Here is a 23,475-nt window from a genome sequence, read left to right on the forward strand (position 1 = left end):
GCCGAACACGTGTGGGAATATATTTTTTTCCAGTTCGGACTCCTTTGTTACATATTCATGTACTTATAGCTGCAGAACTGTAGCTCTCTGAAAAAATGTTTTGACGGAACAGAGAGCTACAGTTCCACCCCTTATAAAAACCTTCCATTTACGGCGCATAAAAAGCTGCGCACGGTTGAGGCCTGATATCGTTGTATTCTTGTGTTGCTGTCTCATAAATTTAATGTAAAATATTCTTAACATATTTCCCCACTATACTTGTGTCCAAACATACCTTCAAATATTCATTTAAGCCCCATACAACCCCAAACAATCCCAACTTCAAATGAGATTGAAGTTTGTAAGCGTTAAGTATATGAAACAATGGATTTGATGTGTTAATTTGGCATTCTGTAGGTTGAACATTTCAAATTACCAATGGCATGTAATTGTTGAACAGAATATCAATGCCTGGGGATACTACCTAATGCATTATCACGGAGTTCTGTGATATGTAGATGAAACTACTCACTCTTACGTAAATATAGTAGTATGTACTAAGTCTGCAGTCCTTGTATCAGTTGTTCGATGAACCTTTATTCATTCCATTTTAATGATACATGTGTCGTTTACGATAAGTGTTTTGAGGTCGCGTGCGGCCAAACGACAAAGGTGAAAACAGCTAGACGTGTCTATCAGCACGTAAAATCTGAACTGTCTCTTAGCGACGTCCAAGGTTACCAACGCCATAAGAGGACTCCGGTTATCTCTGAATTCAAGTCCTATTGGGAAAGGTAGAGGTTGTTTAATGCATTCGTACAGAAGGACATGGCGTATCTTCAAGGGCTCCTAAAGAAGTTTGGACACAGCATATTTACAAGGATGAAAGACTTATATTTATTAAATCAAGCAGAATAGAATATATTCAAATTAGATATGCACGTGTTGTTACGTAACGGATCATTTCAGATGCACTTTTACTTCTGTTTGCTATAACGAGTACTTAACGTCTGCCTCCAGAAATGCAATTTTACTCCTACTCACCAAACTTTTACTCAGCACGATATACAATATTATTTACCTTTTGAATTGATTATTTCTCAAAATAAACTCATTGTTAACAATGATAGAATATTTTCTTTACACGGCTGCCAGAAATTAATCGTGATATATGGAAACGTTTGATAATTTTCTCGCCTACTAGAAAACCTGCAAACGTGCGAAATTGCACGCGAAAACGGGGTCCTTTCTGACAGATAACCCTCCGCAATATAACTGTACTGAAGTCTGCAATACGCGTATTCCTTAATGATATGTTATTAGGAATGGATGTAGTTGGATTGATTTATAATGGATATGCCCATGTGTTTGCATCATCCATCGACTGGAAAAACCGTCAATATCGGTATATGTATTTGACTGATTGGATTTTTGTTTAACATGGACTTTTGAATAGAAATGGTGCACATTGATCATCTGACTAATGCATATGAGAAAATTAAAATGTTGTACAGGCATATCATATTCCTGTTTCACATAGTTTTGCCCGGCGGAATACTATAAGTTATTCAGATCAGAATTTTCTATTGTTCTGTCCTATTAGCCCTCCTGCCAAAATTTCAGAATAATAATAAAAAAAAAAAAAGATTTGGGGAATTAGACTATGAAATCGAATTTATCAATCTCGAATTAATGGGATCTATCTTAGGGTACCAATACCGATGACATCAAGAAAACAAAAACGTTATTTCAAAAAAGTCAATTGATAAATTCTCACACTTTTGATACATTTTCATGTTCTCCTTATAAATTTCCAATGTAAACTATCTGGTATAACGGGGAAAATGCATACACCGGGAAGACGGGGCAAGAAACATTCTCAACAATTATTCTGTCATCGCGAAGGTGTATATTTAAGGGTATTATGTAATTTGGGAATTACATCATAGTTATTTTTAGAACCTCGGTCACAGAAATTGGAATGTTGTGGCAAGTGTCTGGTTCTTAAAACGGTAATGAAGCATAAATATTCCACTTTCGTTTTCACAAACAACAATTTTGTTTTCGTGGGAAGTACACAAACCAATAATCAATGTCAAAACAGGTATATAGGCTGCAAAAAGGACGTGTGTATGTAATCATATATTTATACATGTACATGTATACCCTACACATTTGTGTAACGAATCAGTCATTCATATTTTATGTTGTGGTATCGTCATCTTGAATGCAACAATCAGAAACAGAAAGAGTAACCCTTGGAACATCTACACGTCTCGTAATTAATTACGAACGTCTATTGTAGAAAATGCAGGAAATCGATGCATAACAATTCCTGTACACTTGGTGTGAAAATAAATTGAATACGTCCGTCATGTTTGGTTCTCTTAATATTAAACCTAAAGATTTAAACACGAAAACATATTGAATCTGTGTGAAAATTAAAGATATTTCTGCATTCAATGATTTATGTTTGTAATATGCTCGTATAACAATGGAAAGATGGGGAAATTTTGCATATGAATATCGGCGAAATACATGTGTGTACATTCCCATATTAAAAACAAGTCAGACATTTATTCCCTATCTGTGTCAATTTGAAATGTTGAGTGCTTTTACCGAGAAATGAAATAAATAGTTCTAAGAAGCATTAATTAGGTTGTTTGTTTGTTGTTTTTTTTTTTTTTTTGTTTTTTTCATTTTTGGTTTTTATTTGGGGGTTGGGGTTGGTTGTTGTTGTTTTTGTTTGGTTTTTGTTCTTGTTTTTTTTTATGTTTTTTTTGTTTGGGTTAGGGTTAGGGTTAGGGTTAGGGTTTTTTTTTTTTTTTTGGCTTGTTTTTACTAAATGCATCGAAATGTTTAGGAATGCAAATTACATGTACACCTGCCAAATAGCTGATTTCTGATGATACACGCTGCACGTTGATTTTAACTAAGGAAAGGAACAGTTTTTCTAGATGCCTCAGACGGAATTGTTTTCTTGGAACCTTTTGTTTTAATATCGACAGAGTGCCTGCTAGATCTAAAACATTCATGTTTTGTAGAGTGAAAAACGCTTATTTTCTTCTTTCAATTGCAGATTTTGTATGCCCTTGACGTGGAGATGTTCATAGATAGCTGGTGTTGTGTTCCCTAATAATCCCCTTCCACGAGGAATCCTAAACAAAGTTCCGGATTCATGCGAAATACATAAACCACTCATGCAGGGGCAGATCCAGCATTTTTAGGAACGTCTTAAATGTTGCCCCCCAACCCTTCGGGCATACAGAAAGTCCTGTTGGGGTCACAGATGGCGAAGCACCCGGAAGCAGACAAATATTGATTATCAACTTGTTTTTAGATGAAGACTAATTAGAAACAACTTTTCCGCGTTTGTTAAAATGTTTCCGATGCAGTTTTATTTCTGACCTGGCACTTTATAATATTAATAGAACACATCTCAAAATTGGTGCCCATATTATTAGCAACGTAATTCATATTCGTACTGGAAAATTCAAACAGCCATGTTTATTGCAGTGCTACGGCGCTTCGATCTGTGCACAGGAAATCAACCAAAGTATAGTGACGCTCAGCTAATTCTTAAGAACATGATAGAATTGCCTCTGAATAATAGACTGTAGATTTCACTGGTTTTTGCAGTAGTCCTACACACTAAATTGGTTGTAAAGACTCGGGACAATAAGTAATCAGGTCCCATTTTTGCACGCATATGTCCTTAAATTTACATTTTTGGCCACACACAGAACTAGAAATTGCTATCAAAGATCAATAAGTCATATTGAATACCAGGTATTATATTCGGCATACACGCATACTGACTGCACGTGTCCGTTGATATCAATAGAGTGGCCGTTGATATCAATAGACATAGATTATGAGCAGTTTAAATTTCACGGCGCAGTTACCTATTTTGTGTGTGTACCAACCTATACTTGGTAAATACAAGTGTTTATGAGTAAACACTGTACTCGTTTTATAGCCGTTTTATTATTTCAGCTATATGTACGTGGTTTGAACATGTTTGGTTATGATTTATATATTTGTATTTTACTTGGGTTTAGAATCAGTGAAGCTGAACGACACTCCTTGTAAACCTCTCCAATCAGTGTATGTGTGGAATGCAATATAGAATTTCTAATTCGGTAAAAAAAATAAAATACAATGCTGTAGTAGTTAAATTTCCAGCCCTTTATGATACAACATGTATAACAGTATCGTAAAAAAAAAACACGACGACATTAATGACTGAAACTATTTCCTATTGTTTGATAGTGAATGAATTTGCTAATTTATGAATGATAAAAATTGTAGCACATGAAAAAGCATATCATTAGTGGTTGATGTCTCTCATGGTGCACTCGTATCATCACTTGATGCAAATTGACATCAATACTACATTATCATAAGTGTATATTTTGTCATCAGTGTATATCTTTTGTCATTAGTGTATATTTTGTATAAGTGTATATATTTTCTACAAGTGTATTTTTTGTGTCATTAGAGTATATCTTCTGTATAAGTGTACATGTATTTTGTGTCATTAGTTTATATTTTGTGTCATTAGTGTATATTTTGTGTCATTAATGTATATTGTGTGTCATTAGAGTATATCTTTTGTATAAGTGTATTTTATGTCATTAGTGTATATATTGTGCCATTGGTGTATATTTTGTGTCATTAGTGTATATTGTGTCATTAGTGTATATTTTGTGTCATTGGTGTATATTTTATGTCATTAGTGTATATTTTGTGTCATTAGTGTATATTTTGTGTCATTGGTGTATATTTTGTGTCATTAGTGTATATTGTGTCATTGGTGTATATTTTGTGTCATTAGTGTATATTTTGTGTCATTAGTGTATATTTTGTGTCATTAGTGTATATTGTGTGTCATTATTGTATATTTTGTGTCTGTATATTTTGTGTCATTAGTTTATATTTTGTGTCATCAGTGTATATTTTGTGTCATAGTTTATATTTTGTGTCATTAGTGTATATTTTGTGTCATTAGAGTATATTTTGTGTCATTAGTGTATATTTTGTGTCATTAGTTTATATTTTGTGTCATTGGTGTATATTGTGTGTCATTAGTGTATATTGTGTCATTAGTTTATATTTTGTGTCATTAGTGTATATTTTGTGTCATTGGTGTATATTTTGTGTCATTAGTGTTTATTTTGTGTCATTAGTGTATATTTTGTGTCATTGGTGTATATTTTGTGTCATTAGTGTATATTTTGTGTCATTAGTTTATATTTTGTGTCATCAGTGTATATTTTGTGTCATAGTTTATATTTTGTGTCATTAGTTTATATTTTGTGTCATTGGTGTATATTGTGTGTCATTAGTGTATATTGTGTCATTAGTTTATATTTTGTGTCATTAGTGTATATTTTGTGTCATTGGTGTATATTTTGTGTCATTAGTGTATATTTTGTGTCATTAGTTTATATTTTGTGTCATCAGTGTATATTTTGTGTCATAGTTTATATTTTGTGTCATTAGTTTATATTTTGTGTCATTGGTGTATATTGTGTGTCATTAGTGTATATTGTGTCATTAGTGTATATTTTGTGTCATTAGTGTATATTTTGTGTCATCAGTGTATATTTTGTGTCATAGTTTATATTTTGTGTCATTAGTTTATATTTTGTGCCATTGGTGTATATTTTGTGTCATTGGTGTATATTTTGTGTCATTAGTGTATATTGTGTGTCATTAGTGTATAGTTTGTGTCATTAGTGGTGAATGCATGTACTTAGTGTTATATTCACTAAATAATATTTCCTCTGCTGTTTTCTTGTTCTCATTTCTTTATGAAAGCACTGTGACGTGCAGGGGATTTTTCTAATTTGATATGGAAGTCTATAATTGTATATATAAATGAATGCGAAAACTTGTAAATAAAATATATCTCTAGGAATTCTTGAATAGGGGCATTTCTTTCACTGTAGCATTTGATAATAACATTAACGGATGCGGATGGAACCCAGTGGTGGATCCAGATGTGGTTCCGGGGGTCGCCTCCCCCCCTCCTTATCGTCAGACACTAAAAAAGGTAAAAATAACGCATTTTGAGAGTGGAAACCAAAATTATTGGTAGAACCTCACCCCCTTTCAAATTTCTCAATCCGCCCCTGGAACCACACGTACTACATTATGTCACAAGTGAATTATATTTCATCAGTGATTGCCACACTACAGTGTATTTTCTTCAGTCTTCATATAATGAGGAAAATACATCTGTATTATGAAATATTACACTGTATATTGTAAAATAAAATTTGATATCAGAAGGATATGTCTTTTCCCTACGATCTTTTAAAATTAGCACAAGTCACTTTATATAAATGTTATCTGTCATATTGTAATTATTTTTTTTTTTTGTATTTACCGTACAGACACCCAGTAAATTTCAAAAATTACAATGTGACATAATTTTACCCTAGACGTACGATACACATATAGTATTACAGTGAGGAGCACCCTGTAGTTTCTTCCACCATTAAAAGATTTAAATCAAGTCTCATATTATGTTTCGACAAGTAATCTGTGTTTGAATAGAACAATGCAATGTCTGACAATACCTGAGTCCATGTTGTAGCTAGCTATCAAACACTGTAAGGCATACCTTCATCAGATATTGATCAAGTTTGACCAGGAAAAAAAAAACCTCAAGAGAACAGAGAGCATGTTGTACATATATTAACTGAATTCTATTTTTAAATGAGTACCCCTTCACCTGGCCGTGAACTCAATGAGCGCTTGGCCTGCTTTTTGCGTCAGTTTGCGTCGCTGTTTAGGTTCATTCACGTTTTATGGCTTCTTCCGCATTGAAGGTTTGGCTCAAGTTGCTAAAATTCGCTTCTATCTACAAAACAAACACCTAGTCATTAATCGTATTTGCTTCGCTTTCTTGCATTTTAGATGCTTTATTTGTAATTCATAATAATTTGTCAAAAATGCTCTATTTTACTTAAAATATTAGCTAATATAAAAATATGATTTATAAATTCTCGATAATCGATGTAACGGGCTTTTACATCTTTCTACATTTTTAATTAAAACTCTCAAATATTATATCATCAATTGATATAATGATATAATGACCATACCCAGAAATGCTATGATTTACTGAGGAGAGATAGAAGTGGCTTACGATACACAACACTCCAAAAAAGGGTGAGGGCTTTAAGGTTTAAATGGAAGATTCAAAGAAATGATGAAAGGAAACTTTCACCGATTGACATTTTCAACTAGTGCTTCAGGCACGGCATGGCAACCTGAGATTGACCCTTCAATGTAACGTTACATTGGTCTCAATCGTAAACAACAGCTGCATGAGTCTGCATGAGCTCTAACAAAGATGACCCCCGCTCAAACTCTGAGTATCAGGCATTTTGTGATACTGAAGGTCGTAAGGACAGAGAGACCAATCAAATAAGTCTTTGTTCCGTGTCGGGCTTGTAAGATCGTAGTAACCCCGACCTTGAACATTTTACCCCGCCAAAAAATCAATGAATGGATCCTCATTTATGTCTGTTTTCTCGATTCATCAGTTTGACAGGGACATTCATGAAAGCCGGCTTTTTTCACTGTCAATCATAGTACGTTGTTATTTGGAAGGCAAGCTCTTTAAGCTAACCTTGCTACGTTTTGCTCGAAGAACCCACAAACATCAGAAGATGTGCAACAACCAAACACAACGAAAACAAGAGAATTATTATGTTGGGTTTGCAGCTGGTGAGGAAAACGCACGATTTGACCTTTACCATGCAGGAAGAGGAAAATCGGTGACTCGAAATTAATAGAATTAATTCACGAGAATGACACGAACAAATTACCGCCATATTTGGAGTGTAGCAATCGGAATTATATTTGATCGTTCCGCGAGAGAATGGAGTTTCATCCCTACGTCTTTTCAGTCTGCAATTAATGAAATCATTGCACAAGTAAACTTTTGAACTATAAAATTCAGATTTATGAACGATACACTTTGTTCCATTCCATGGTTTATGTGAAATAAACTGAACTGGACAGCTTTTCAAATCACTGCAATCAATATACAACGAAATCCTGAACATTTACATTAAAGTTCCAATGGGTTTTTTCCTACAATTAAACAATAAAATTTTCTTTATTGTTTAATCGAATGATGAAGGTAGATAGCATTGCAGAAAAAATTCATAAACTGTATGTAAAATATTTTCTTCAATTAATGATTGCTACCTTCATCATCGAATAAAACAATAAAGAAAGACATATCATTGTTTATATATATATATATATATATATATATATATATATATATATATGCATTGTTTTAAAATATAGACTAAATCTAAGTACTAGAATACTATATGGTTAACAGTCAATGCACCCTTTGACCTTGATGACGCTCCATATTTGGTCATGATTACACGGATAGGTGGTTCTAAAAACCGGATCGAACTAGTTTGCAAAAAAACATATATTCATTGTCACAGATGAAAGCAATATCAATTTGCAAAGAAATATGATAGAAAAGATTATTTGATATTGTTACCAATTATTACATAGACATTTTCTCAGACATGTGATGCAATAGTGAACATTACGCGAATGAATCTTTATAAACTCGTGTACTACGTTTATTTTAAAGACCGGCAATTTCGACAGAAATGAAACAAAGAAATAAAATGAAATACCCCGGCTTGTCGTACCATCATGTATTTTCCAAAATGAATTTTATTTCTTTAGAAAATTCAAACACATACATATACATACGTTACATTACATACATTATATATATTGTTTTGTGAGAAATATGGTGAATCACTACTTCGGAAGATGGGTTAAATACAAACACAGAAAGCTCCGAGCAAGCCTTTATCAATTTCCTTTTCTAAAACTTTCTGTACATAAATGCCCATGCTTTAAAGTTTACTATTTTGAAATTAATAATGAAAAGAGGTATAGCATCTTGTGGAATGCCCGTTCATTATGAATACAAATATATACAACTATGTACAATACTTCAGCGCTGGGACATATACAATTATACTTTATTACTGGGACATATACAATTATACTTTATGACTGGGACATATATACAATTATACTTTATTACTGGACATATACAATTATACATTATTACTGGACATATACAACTATACTTTATTACTGGACATATACAATAATACTTTAGTGATGGGACATATACAATTATACTTTAGTGATGGGACATATACAATTATACTTTATTACTGGGACATATATACAATTATATTTTATGACTGGGACATATACAATTATACTTTATGACTGGGACATATTTATACAATTATACTTTAGTGATGGGACATATATACAATTATACTTTATTACTGGGACATATACAATTATACTTTATGACTGGGACATATACAATTATACTTTATGACTGGGACATATATACAATTATACTTTATTACTGGACATATACAATTATACATTATTACTTGACATATACAACTATACTTTATTACTGGACATATACAATAATACTTTAGTGATGGGACATATACAATTATACTTTAGTGATGGGACATATACAATTATACTTTATGACTGGGACATATTTATACAATTATACTTTAGTGATGGGACATATATACAATTATACTTTATTACTGGGACATATACAATAATACTTTATTACTGGGACATATACAACAATACTTTATTACTGGGACATATACAATTATACTTTATGACTGGGACATATATACAATTATTAGTGATGGGACATATACAATTATACTTTACTACTGGGACATATACAACTATACTTTATTACTGGCACATATATACAATTATACTTTATTACTGGGACATATATACAATAATTAGTGATGGGATATATACAATTATGACATATGCAGTATATTTCAGCTCTGGGACATATGATGGCCGATACGAGCGGTCTAAACACGCAAACACATATTGAAGAGTGACCGTTTTGTACCTAGTCCTAATATCAACAGTCATAATTTCTACGCATTGTACATAACGACAAAACACAATGTTATCATTTTCCTCAATAAATATGATTGAGAACATACGTACAAATCTTAAAACCAACTACATGTATATACATTTATTAGAAACTACATATATATACATTTATTAGAAACTACATGTATATACATTTATTAGAAATTACATGTATATACATTTATTAGAAACTACATGTACTTGGCTTTTTCTTGGTAAGAAACTTTGTTGGATCTGTAAAGTAGTAAAAACGATGTTGCGGGTGGGTGGGTGTTTTTTTTGTTGTTGTTTTTTTTGTTTGGTTTTCTTTTTTGTTCTTGTTGTTTTTATATTGTTTTTTTTCAAACGCTACAGTCATTTGTCGTGAAGAACAACCAAGTGATAAGATAAATACAACTTGCGTTATTCGTCGTTGGAAACAGGGGGCCATCGATGTTCGCATTGCAGGAAAATTAACAGTGTCAATGTAAACCATCGTTGAATTACCCCTGAACGATTAGTCTAGGTCACCTACACGTTTGTCAATGCAGTGTTCTACGAGACGAGTGGGAAGTCAAACGGCTTGCGTGACCTAGGCTACTGAACGATTCGCATTTCTTAGCTTGAACACCATAACATGTCCACATCCGGTGCGTGTTTACGTTATGTCCCACTAAATTACTATACACAATGTAAATATTCTCATTAAATTTCAAGTTTCCTTCTCTATACGAGACTACATTATATATTCATCCCAGCGTTGTCCTGTTTACACCTGTACATATACACCTGTACATCTATACACCTGTACATCTACACCTGTACATCTATACACCTGTACGTATACACCTGTACATATACACCTGTACATCTATACACCTGTACATATACACCTGTACATCTGCACCTGTACATTTATATACCTGTACGTATACACCTGTACATCTATACACCTGTACATATACACCTGTACATCTACACCTGTACATATATACATCTGTACATATACACCTGTACATCTATACACCTGTATATATACACCTGTACATCTACACCTGTACATATCATAATTATTACCTACTGTTCTCGCGTATACTTACTACATGTAGTTGTATTGCATAAACATCGAGAAAAGCAATTGCTATCAATTTATAGGAACGCATGATAAAAATAATCGTATATAAATGTATATAGATAAATTTCAGATGAAGATTTCACATTCATTCCAAAGCGCTTTCGCATTCAATAAACAGAAAATAAACTAAATATACAATTCAAAATTACGATTTCTGTGTCTTCCGATGCTGTGGAAAGATATTTAACTAGAAAAACCCGACGAAGTGTAAATACTTGCACAATTGACATTGTTGCATGATTCTTAAATTTTACTTGAAATTAAGTTTCTATTTCAGTATCAACACAACAGAATGTTTAATTGTTATGTGATAACATCTCGACAATTATAAAGCATTCACTGAGACGTTAACTAGAGAGTTCCTCTACAACATCTGTACGGCACTAAAGGTATAATGTTTAATGTCTTCTTCCTAAACTACAAATATCAGGATTTCATGGAAGAAGAGATGTCATCAATCACTGCGGTATTTCTCTTTCTATCTCGTGTTCGATGAAGATTTCCATTTGTGAGCAAACCCGCGTACCGCGAAAACAGCAAAACGTATAGACTCTGAAAATTAGTGAGTTTACGGCACATTCACACGTTACATAGTGCTGGTAGTTCTCAAATATAGAATGTGAAATTATTTAATTTCGGTAGATTACGAGGGCAAGGCAATTTAGTACTAGTTTTAACAGATTTACCTATCTGGTGATAGCCTGTCTCGGATTGAGTAGGAAAACAAATATTCCGGACACTCCCCCCAACTAAAAATAAATGATTGAATGATTCTCTGAGCACATAATAAAGTAGAACGTGAACCGTCAACTTTGGAAAAAAGATATAATAATCATGCAGAAATCATACATTTATGGATTTTTGTTTTTTCTAAATCTGTAGAAATCACTCTACATAAAGAACAAGCATTTATGTTCGCTTTTATGTTAATCGTGGAATTTCCTTGGCTAAATATAAACATGGTGACGGAATGTGACTAACAGTTCTGGGGGATCAAGTCATCCTTCCTATGCAGCTCTTCACTATAGATCTAGTTAGATACAGTTCAGAACGTGTGTGGTTCTCCACCATAGAGCTGAGCACACTTACACATTAGATCAGCCTGTGTGTACAATTGTGTATACTCGATACACAAACTAGTTCTTGAATTAACGTTAGTCCTGCCGGGTGCTGAATGGACGGGGAAGGGTGGTGGTAGTGGTGGGGTGGAGGGGGGGGGGGGGTTGACGGTAACACAGACGCATATAACTCTATACGTAATGATTATATTCTATCTCGAGCATTCTGTGTATGGTGTGGAATCTCTGTATCACTGCACAATGTGTCACCAGTGCACGCCGGCCTTAATATCAATAGGAAAGTATTACGTGTATATATATATATATATATATATATATATATATATATATATATATAACCAGTAAAGCCAGGGGCGTGGCTAGGACTATTTCAATGTGTGGGCCGGAAAGATAAAGGTTTGACCGATGGGAGGTGGGTGGGTGTGGGAGGGGGTTGTCCCTTACTGTTGGGGGGGGGGGGGGGGGGGGTCGTGGGTCACCCCCGAGAAATTTTGAAATATTGGGACTCATTTAAATTGCACTACTCTGAGCATTAAAAATAATTGCAATAGGCATTAGATATTGTACAACTGTTCAAAGATTTTTAAACTGTTAAGTCGAGTGAGTCATTGCGATCAGCAGAACTTTACCAAAAAAAAAAAACAAAAAAAAAAATTAAAAAAAATAAAAAATTAACTATTATTCATAACATGTAGAATATATTATAAAAAGAAAAGGCCCGACGGAATAATAATTTTATATCCGATTTTAAAAACTAGAAATATATATGAACATTTTTTGCTAAAAATATTTTTGGACAAAAATGTGTTTTGAAAATGAAAAAAAAAATGTGTAGGCACGTGCCTACTCGAGCCTAACGAAGGTACGCCTCTGAAAGTCCATCATTCACAGATGTTGGAGTTTGCCGGCCATCAAAAGAATGTACTGTCGGCCATCAAAAGAATATACATGTACATGTATAACACCAAATCAATGTTGGTGTTCGTGGTGAGAAATAAACACAGCCCGGGCTAAGTGCACTCTTTCACATTAATCGATGCAGTATAAAGTGAAATACATAGAAATGCCTAGTCTATTCTATTATTCAATGAAGTTCTTAATGTTAAAAATGGTTGTCGAATGAAATAGTTACATTCTAAAAAAAAAATAGCATTATTATTACGCACAAACACACATGCATTGTGAACCATTTAAGCCAAAAACGCAAAGTAAAGAGTTCCATGGGAATGTATCATACATGTACATGTATCCAGACTGTAGGAGGCAATATCGGGGGGGGGGGGGGGGGGGGGGGGGTAGGATAGGAGCCATCCAGAACTAATCCGAAAAAAGTTTTATCTGCTCTTGGCATGTATTTCTTGAGCCTTTTCTTTTCTTTTTCTATTTTCTTATTGGTTTTTTTAAATATTATTTTTATTTTAGATTTCACTTAAGCTGAAAGAAATAGCAAGTGTATGCAATCCCAATAAATAGTGTTTGTTAGTTACGGTGTAAATGGTATGCATGCTTATATGTTTCAAGCTCATTATAATAGTGCTTTTTCGCCCAAAGCTATCAACTAAAACTAAAATGTTAAGCGTCAGTGTATTTTAAAAAGAAACATGTGTTTATAAACATGATTAAATCTATAGATTTCCCATAAATGGTGCAAATTATCTAGAATTAATAATCAGTTTCAACTTACTTCGTTAAACAACTAAATATTTGAAGACTTGAATTAATTAAAAGTCAGACGCGGATCGATGAAATGGATCGAGGATTCCATCCGATGTTGCTTTAAAATAATTGTACATAAAAGTATATTGTTGCATAACTTGAGCCTAATTTATCTCGGTTGTAACATATACTAAATGTTAAACCCCTTTATAGATTGGAAACCAACCAACCCCCTCCCCCCTCCCCCATTGATATGACGGGTTATTTCTCCAAAAACAAAAATGTACCAAAATCATATTGCTATTAACCATCAGAATTTTTCAACAAAAATATAATAATGATGATGATGATGGTAGGATATATCAGAATTGAAAATGATAATGCTAAAGAATAAAAATAAGAAATTACAACATCTTGTAAGAACAGAATGGATTCGATTGTCTTTCCAAATGAGGACTGACCCGATAGAACATATGTACCTAAATGCACGTGATAAAGACACGGATACTCTGAACTCCCAGTATAATATATCATAATTATCATACCCATGGTCATACATGGAATACAAGTTTTACCATTCCATTTTTAAAAAAAAAATACAGTTCTTAAGTTCAAATGTATAAGATCTGTATAGCCCAGCTATTTAAAATCTATATATATTCTTAGGATGAATGGAGAGCAGATAAAAATATCTTCACCTGAATAGACCGATGTTGAAATAAACTCTAGAACTCCGTGCTCTGATTAACATTGTGAATGTCTTCAGGCCTAAAATAGAGTTTAAAAGAACTGCCTACATAAATATGCAGAAAATTTACCACTGCCTGTGTCTCCGATTTTGAATATAAACTGAACATGCAAATGATACATTTTCCGAAACCAAATTAAAAAAAAAATCTTTGATAGAAAAAAAAAATCTACTTTAAAAATAGCCCAATATTAAAGATATTCTTTACAATATTTTCTCGAGAGGCATCACATCATGTGGCGTACGCACAAAAAATATGAACTAAATCTCAAGAATATTCCGACTTAAAAATAGATCGCGGTTCTACGCCGACCTAGTTTACTACTTTACTGTCGATAACAGAAGTTGCAGCTATCACACTTTATAATGCATAAACAGCAAGTATTTTTCAAGGAGAACAAGCCGTGGTAAACAATCCCCGCTATAATTGTCAATACAGTATATGAGTCAACCGACCTCGACCTAGTTCTCCTGCAAACGTAAACACATTTTTTTCCGTTACATTGCTGGATCCATATCAATCATTGAAGTTCATAGGTCACAGAGCACCAATCAGATACGGTGACCGAATTCACAGCCAATCATCGTAGATTTTGAAAGCCATTACGAGTAAGCCCACAGAGTATCAACAAAAACAAGCAAGTTTTGCCGGCAGATTGTAGCGACCGGCGTGTGTATGTGAATGTTTTGTGCCGATAGGAGATTTCCTGGCTGTGGCAGTTGTATTTTTTGATGCTAAAGGAAAGTTTATACTGTTTTAAAAATGCCGCACCATAAGCATAACAAGAGTCAAAAAGGAAATAGAGAGGATACGAATAACAACGTGCACCAGAACGCTAACGTGCGTGCTGCTCAAAATGGCCACCAGCAAGCTCACGTAGCGTGTTGTTCGCCGACTGCCTGTCTCACGCCGGATGAATTGATAGATACCAGCGACCCATCCGATGCGGTAAAAGTGTATTGTAATAATGACCAGTGCACAGTAGGAATCTGGATGCATAAAGACTGTTTTAATGAATGGGAGGGAGTTGTTTTGGCGTATCTCAAGTCATGCGGACGAGCCCGAAGTTGGAGTGAAAAGCAACGTCTGCAGAATTTGTGGACCAAAAAGGGTTACGACCTTGCATTTAAAGCATGCGACTGCAAGTGTGGTCGAGGCCATCTGAGAAAAGACTTAAACTACCTACCACCACCCAAACCTGTTGACAACGCACTGAAAAGCAAGAAAAAGCACAAGAAAAAGAATGACAAACCCGTGGCCGTCGTGAGTAACGGGAAACCGGGTCATTCAACAAACGTGAACGTAAACCACGGCCAATCAGCACCCGTCAATATAAACCACTTCAACAACCTAAACAACAACACCGCCACAGCAACCAGCCCAAGCAACAGCAGCAACCCCACATTTAGCTCTAGTCTTCCAGTGAGAAGTAGCCCAATCAACACACCCCTCGTCAATGGATTTGCGCACATGCGTTTACGTACCAACAGCTGTGAGAGCACAGTAAGTACCGGCAGCTCGCCTCCAAATTCTGCCGGATCGACTGGATCCGCCTCTCCTATACCACAGTCACCCGTCGTTAATGGAAACTTCTCGTTTCCTAAGCAACAGAAGCCTAAGTTCGATTGCCCGTCCGACTGTACGCTTCAAGCAGGCGCGTATTTCCGGCGCCGGGTCGACATGTCGGCGTTCAGCATACTACCAAAACATAAACAAAACCCATACCATATAAAGATGGAGGAGGATAGCCAAGGCAACGATGAGACGAGATCATTCGTCCTTACTCATCTAAGTTCGTACAAAGTTAGCTCCCTTAACTGTGTGTTGTGCAAAGCGGTCCTGCCAGTGTTCGACCGGTACCCTATGATCGACGGTACGTTCTTCTTGTCACCACAGGCTTACGATGAAAACGTCGTCCAGGTGATATCTGAAGGCCGTCTGCAATTCATCAACGCTGTGTGTGTCGGCTGTCTGGAGGGTGGGTCCGATATTCGATGTGCCGCCTGTAAGAAGAAATGGGACGGAAGCACGCTACTTTTAGGAACCATGTACTCGTACGATATCTTCGCGGCCATGCCGTGCTGCCAGAAACGCCTAACGTGCAAGCATTGCCGACGCGCTGTGGTTGACGTCAATACGGGCTTGTCGTTCTACAGCGAGTACAGCAGGATGATAGCCTGTCCATACTGCAAAGCGTACGACTACCACTTCATTCGTCCAATGTCGGACACATTCGTTGTCAAGCAGCCTATATGGAATTGAACTTTAGCGTCTCCGTAGATTTTATACTCCCAACATCAAACTATTGCAATATAATCCATCTTCTAGTTCTTTATTCATGCGTAACATCACCACTTCATTTTGTTTTCCTGTGGGAACGAGGAACGTTCGGATTGCACTACGGAGCGACGTTACTGTGTGGGATGGACCGAGTTTGTATTTACAAATGTTTTACGTATTGGTTCAGTGTTAGACGTCTTAAGAAAGGAAGGAAAAAAATAAACAATCGTGTTTTATCAATATTTGGTGCATATACTGAAAAGTGCTAATGAATTCGTGTCATAGTATTATACGTAGTTTATTTTCAACTGGATTTTTTTTTTTAAATCACGGTTTGCTGTGTCATATTTTTTTCCACATGGCAGTGACAATTGCATTATATAATGTAAAGTGCCTGTATCTTCCACTGCTATTCTGCGCAACATTTCGGAAATGGCTTTTCTTACGTGTGTGTTTATTTTTCACATATTTTATCAGTCAGCATAATTTGGAACTAAAACGTTATCTATACATATATATAAAACAAACTGCTGGCGAAAATGCAATTTCGTAAAAAATGGATTGTTTGACGGAAATATCGGTGGGTTTGGACAGTTTAATAGTGTCTGGTAAATGTATATACGCATGTATTTAGGAATTTTGAATACTTCGCTGGGCAGCATTTTTGTCTATACATCTATATAGTATTTTGTGTACACACATTGTATTTTTTTTCCCTCGGAGATTCGTTACTGTCGTGGGATGAAGTTAACGGACACGTGTTCAAGTTTATGTCATCTGTGTTAGAATGGACTTCATTTTCTGAACATGTCATTTCTACTGGACTTTCCAGCTGTGACAAAAGTTTCAGTATGGATGGGAAATATCTGTTTAAATGGCATTTCACAATGTTTTCTATGTTATTTTTTAATAATTAAATGTTGAAAAAAAAAATGAAATATTGTTTTGTTTTATATATATATATATATATATATATATATATATATATATATATTCATGCCAACCGGTAAAGTATTGTGTTGTCTAAAAAAAAAAAAATAAACCAGTCACTGAAAAAGTAGCCTTGAAAGGTGCTGGTTAAATCACGTGACAAATCACCGACATTTGGTGTTTACAAGTTAAACATGATTACGTGTGTTGTAAATTCATTGCCAAGATCAGCACATTTTACTGATTCAGTCATAAAAGCGGGGATGGAGTATATACCAGTCATTACCAGAACAGCTGAACATTCAGATAATGCATGTAGGTTTATTGCTACAATCTCAAGTTTGACCATAACTAATATCGCATTCACAATGTTCACGTGTCTTGCATAGATCTTTAATCAAATGCGGAGGTTTTTTTTTTGGCATGCGTTCAATATTGCACATACAGAATTGCTTACAGGGCTTGATTAGGTCACTTACGGTAATGCCCTACTTCTTAATATCTATTGAACACCTTTCTTTTAAAAAGGCTATGCATACAAAACCCAAGCAACGGCGATCTGAAGGTCTACATTGCGATGACAGTGTTTATAGTGCATGAAAATAAATGTACGAGGTGTTGGTTCTCATTAAAACAGTCTGACATTTCAATGACGAGGACAACCCCGCTATTTTAAGTTTGGTCAAGTCGCAAAAATCATGCAATGATAAGCGAGAGACCCATTGATATTTTCCTAACGTAGTACTTTTCCGATATTAGCACCTTTCCTATGAATCTTTTTTTTTTTTTTTTTTTTTTTTTTAAATTATCCTTTATCAGTTTATTACTCCTACACATGACATGACTTTTTAAAGGCAGGAAATGCCGATGTTTTGCATACTATGTAATCGAATAAAACATCAAATCAACTGTTGCAATATTCACTGCAGAAAAAACACAACAACGACATTCTTTAGTTTATTATCATACTTAAAATAGATCCTATTTATACGACGTGGTATCTGATTTCAAGTGTTCTACATTTGCAGTTCCGAAACATAAGGTCGTATTACAATTTTTGTTTATTTCTTTATATGGCAATGAATGTTTTTATAGCTCATGCATCCGGGCACTGGGAGGAGGGCACTTGTACATACATATGCAATTTTCTTCTTCCGCAGTCGTACATTATAGTTGTGTGAGTTTTGACTCTGCAACGTTTTTCACCCAAATTGCTTAACAAAAATACACTAACGCACTATTTATAGTGGCATATATATATATATATATATATATATATATATATATATATGATACATGCGTGATACTTTCCTGGTTGACTGCAACGATCGTTCTGTTTTTGTTTTGATTTAGTATCATTATACTGCGATCATTTGTAGCACACAGAATGTTATTATGATGAAAGCTGTAGTAAATTCAAGTATTGCATTTTGCGTGGAGTTCAACGCAGAATTTTATTACGCAAATTGTAATAAATATTCTCTTTAATTTTAAGATTTCTTTTACATGTAAAATAATTGTACTATCACATTTTGCGTCGATGACAACGAAAAATAAAATATCACTAAATGTAATAAAAACAATATTTATGTAATTTTTTTTTAATGATGAATTTTATCTGCACATTAAAACCCAAATGATGTATATTATGATCGCCACTGATGCAGATTTCATATTTGTTTGCATTTTGCGTCGATTTCAACGAGGAACGCAATACTAACGCTGATTAAAGAGAACATTAACTCAATATTGCTCTCATTAATTGATAATAAATATATCTTTGATTCATTTAAAGCACGCATTGATTCAAATTAATGATGTCTATAATTAATGATATCTTCGATTATTGGAGTTTATGCTAATTTGGCGCTCAATAGATCTTATAATATACATAATTACATTCATGAGATTTTGCGTTATTCCATTTTGTGTTCAATCGACGCAATATGTAATAGCACAAAATGTATAATTGGGTACATTTTGCGTCGTTATTAAATTAAAAACTTAAATTTGCTACATGTACTATTTTAAAATATGAATGGGAATTTGGCGCTTTTTGTATTTTTGTAGTTTCCTCATCCACCAAGACAAGGCGACATTATTTTCAGTGCGCCAAAACTATACCCGATATACGGTATCGCTTTTGGTCATAAAAAAATCAAACTAAACGAGGAAATCTACAGAACTATTCGGTTTCTTCTATACGTGAATCGTCCCCGTGGGGATCCGGGTTAGAATAGGTCCTCAGTAATCCTTGCTTGTCGTAGGAGACGACTCAATGGGACTGTCCTTCGGATGAGACCGTAAAAACCGAGGTCCCGTGTCACAGCAGGTGTGGCACGATACAGATCCCTCCCTGCTCAAAGGCCGTATTTAAGCGTCGAGCATAGGCCTAAATTTTGCAGCCCTTCACTGGCAATGTTGACGTCTCCATTTGAGTGAAAAATTCTCGAGAGGGACGTTAAACAATATACAATCAATCAATACGTGAATCGTGCCAGGCGCCTCACATATTGGTTAAGGCACCAAGACAGCCTTGTACGTACATCTAGGGGTGAGGTTAGGCAGCCTAGTACGTACATCTAGGAGTGAGGTTAGACAGTCTTGTACGTACATCTAGGCAATCTCTACCCAGAGTTGTCGTTCCTTGCTCTCACTTACACAGTGTAAGGAACGATAACTCTGGGTAGAGATTGACATCTAGGAGTGAGTTAAACAACCTACATCTAGGAGTGAGGTTAGACAGCCTTGTACGTACATCTAGGAGTGAGCAGGGCCGTAAATTAACCTTCAATTTGGAGGAGGCAGGAAATTAGGCGGGGGTCTGGGGGCCGCCCAGGCCCCCAGACGCTGAGCACATTTTGTGCACACTGAACACGTTTCGTGCAAAATCCTTGATTCTAGGGCCTTCTAAGATGTTACTTGACTAACTCATTCTAAAAGAAAGATTTGGAATGCTTTTTAAGGGAGGTATCATGTTCTTAGTTATTGGAAACAACATAAATTCTAATGAACTTTAAATTTTAATTTTGTTTGGCTCAAAAGTTGGAGGAGGCAGCTGCCTCCTCCGCCTCCATGTAATTTACGGCCCTGGTGAGGTTAGACAGCCTTGTACGTACATCTAGGAGTGAGTTAGACAGCCTTGTACGTACATCTAGGAGTGAGGTTAGGCAGCCTAGTACATACATTTAGGAGTGAGGTTAGGAAGCCTTGTACGTACATCTAGGAGTGATGTTAGGCAGCCAAGTACGTACATCTAGGAGTGAGGTTATATAGGCACTACGGCTGCTGTCCTTGTTATTCTCGCGTCTGTACATGTATCACGTGTGCTCTACGAACGTCAGTCTAAAGTTAGGCTTAAATATTCCACTTTCCTACGATACACTTCAATACAAGTTGAAATGTGTCGTGGGAATTGCACAAACGTCCAAATCTTTATCTTGGCAAGTTCAAAGAGAGATAACTCAAAATTTCACCATTTAATCTACCAGTATTATTTTTCTTTCATTTACAAAGTAGCCCTATCGGGAAGTTCACGTATAACTACCCATCCAAATTACTATAGCATATGTGTTGGGCATCATATAAGTTTGCCTCGTGTTGCAATCAATTTGCAATGTTCATGGACCCTTTTTTGGTTGTTTTTGTCTATCCCTGCAGCTAAAATTGATGCGTAAACGTTTATCAATGGGTCACAGATCAGTTTTAAATTTGGTATTTCTTACCTATTTTTGAAAGAATCATGGACGTTGAACTTAGTAAATACATGTAATGCCACAAAGCGAGGTCTGTGATGACAGCCATCAAAATTCAAAATGATATTTAGTCTTGTTTCGAAACATTTTCAACAAGAATTATTGATAAATGATGATGACAAATCACGAAACACATTGATTATAGAATGCTTCTGTTTAAATTCAGTATTTGAAATTAAAACGCAATCTCAACATGAATAAGATTCTTCTCTTCGTCCCACCCCAGTCCTCTTCCAATATCACATCTCTAGACATGTGGGGTCTCAAGATATATATAAATCAATATGTTTATCATTTACCAGTTAAGGAAGATGCAACATCAGAGAAATTTAATATAGATGAAATGTGGAGGATATGTACAATGTTTTGAAATTAAAAACTTGCAAATTTACCTTATTTAGTCAAAAAATGCAGTTTTAGTCGATAGCAATCCGAAATTTCTTTTAAAACCCCTGCTGGAGCCGAACCCGCATCTACAGTTCAGCAGTCGACGTGCTAACCTACTCAGCTAGGCGGTGATTTTTGAAATGAATAGACCAATATTGCTGATATTTATATTTTCATCCATATTTTAAAAGGAAGTCAGCCATTATGACGATGTAGAGTACATCCTTAATTCCGACCATATAAATTAAAAGCTGCAATATTAAATCAGAACCGGATCCGTGAAAAGGCATCTTTGCTAGCCAAGGATTTTCGGTCCACTCCGCTCCCCATAAACTGGGAGTGGAGAGGACCGACAACCCTTGGCTAGCGAAGATGAAGAAAAGGCGGATCTTCCGATTATCTCTACGTTTCATCTGTGATGACGTGTTAAGCTAAAAGTAGACAGGGAAATAACAGTTGCATATCTAGATAAACTTGACGTTTATCTAACCTTGTCTTGCCCACTTCCCGGTGACAATTCAAAATTAAATGAGCAACTCCAATCCTCCATGTTAAACACTGGATTAGCATAAACTTTTCTTTAGTTTCATAAAGTTGTGGCTTTTAATGAATGTGGCGACCTACTGTTGCCAGCTGATCGTCATCTTTGTGTTCCTTTGATAAGAGCACCGGAAACAGTACACAATACGCCGGTCACAAGCGTATGCAGGCTGCTTTTCTCAAGACTTTACTTAAGGTAGTGAAAATGGTTTTTTTTTTTTTTTGCATTGTATAATTTAAGGGTCCAAGCTTTAAAAACTGCAGCAGGATGTAAAAGGACAAACCAAATACTTCGCGTTTCAAATATTTCCCCAAAATTTACCGAGTTCAACAACCTGCAATTTTCTTGAGGACTTGAGAAAATCATAATCCTTGCCAAGTGCACATCTTTAATACCCATAAAAACACTCCATAAATGAGAAGCTCCTCAGTTGAGAACTGTGGAAGGCGTTAGATGAACAAATCATACACTCTCCATTTTCAAATGAAGGGCATAACTCCTGCAAAAGAGGTCAAAATGGATCACAATTGCAACATGATCTAAAGAGACCCACAAAGCAGCAGCTACACAGAGTTTCAGCTTGGTATGTGACAGAGATGAAAAGAGAAACAAAAAACCCTGAACAGACAGATGTACAGACAACGCTGTACCATAGTACGTCCCATCTAAAGCCGAGCATATAAGACAAAATTTTGGCTTATGATACAACATAGTATTCAGAGCATGATGATGCATTCTGCCTTAAGCATAACCAAAAGTCAATTTGTTAAACATAAGGCCAAGTTAAATTAATTAGTAGATTATCATTCAAACTTCACCAAAAAATGGGGCGGGTGGGAGGATTTTATTTTTTATTTTTCGCCATGGTATTCTTGACCTCGAAAATGCCTTCTCTCATTGAGAAAAGGTTTTATAAATCATAATTACATGTGTATTTGGGTTTCTAAAAGGCAACGTGAAACAAAGTACGTTTACGATACTGGACCGGACA

The 23,475-nt window shown here is 35.2% G+C and overlaps 1 protein-coding gene and 1 long non-coding RNA gene across 2 annotated transcripts; one reads left to right on the plus strand and one right to left on the minus strand.

Annotated features, from left to right (window-relative positions):
- Positions 1-1,113: 1,113 nt before the first annotated feature.
- On the minus strand, positions 1,114-23,338 carry LOC130052795 (uncharacterized). Its single transcript, XR_008801189.1, has 2 exons — positions 21,949-23,338; positions 1,114-6,850 (listed from the first exon to the last, which is right to left on the minus strand). It is a non-coding gene; the product is annotated as an uncharacterized LOC130052795 (long non-coding RNA).
- LOC125675616 (headcase protein-like) lies at positions 14,718-17,094 on the plus strand. The gene has a single exon (XM_048913376.2). It carries the CDS (start codon positions 15,354-15,356, stop codon positions 16,851-16,853), a length of 1,500 nt encoding a protein of 499 aa, XP_048769333.1. The 5' UTR covers positions 14,718-15,353; the 3' UTR covers positions 16,854-17,094.
- Positions 23,339-23,475: the final 137 nt, after the last annotated feature.

The sequence above is a fragment of the Ostrea edulis genome, chromosome 3 (assembly GCF_947568905.1).
Source record: "Ostrea edulis chromosome 3, xbOstEdul1.1, whole genome shotgun sequence".
Taxonomy (NCBI): domain Eukaryota; kingdom Metazoa; phylum Mollusca; class Bivalvia; order Ostreida; family Ostreidae; genus Ostrea; species Ostrea edulis.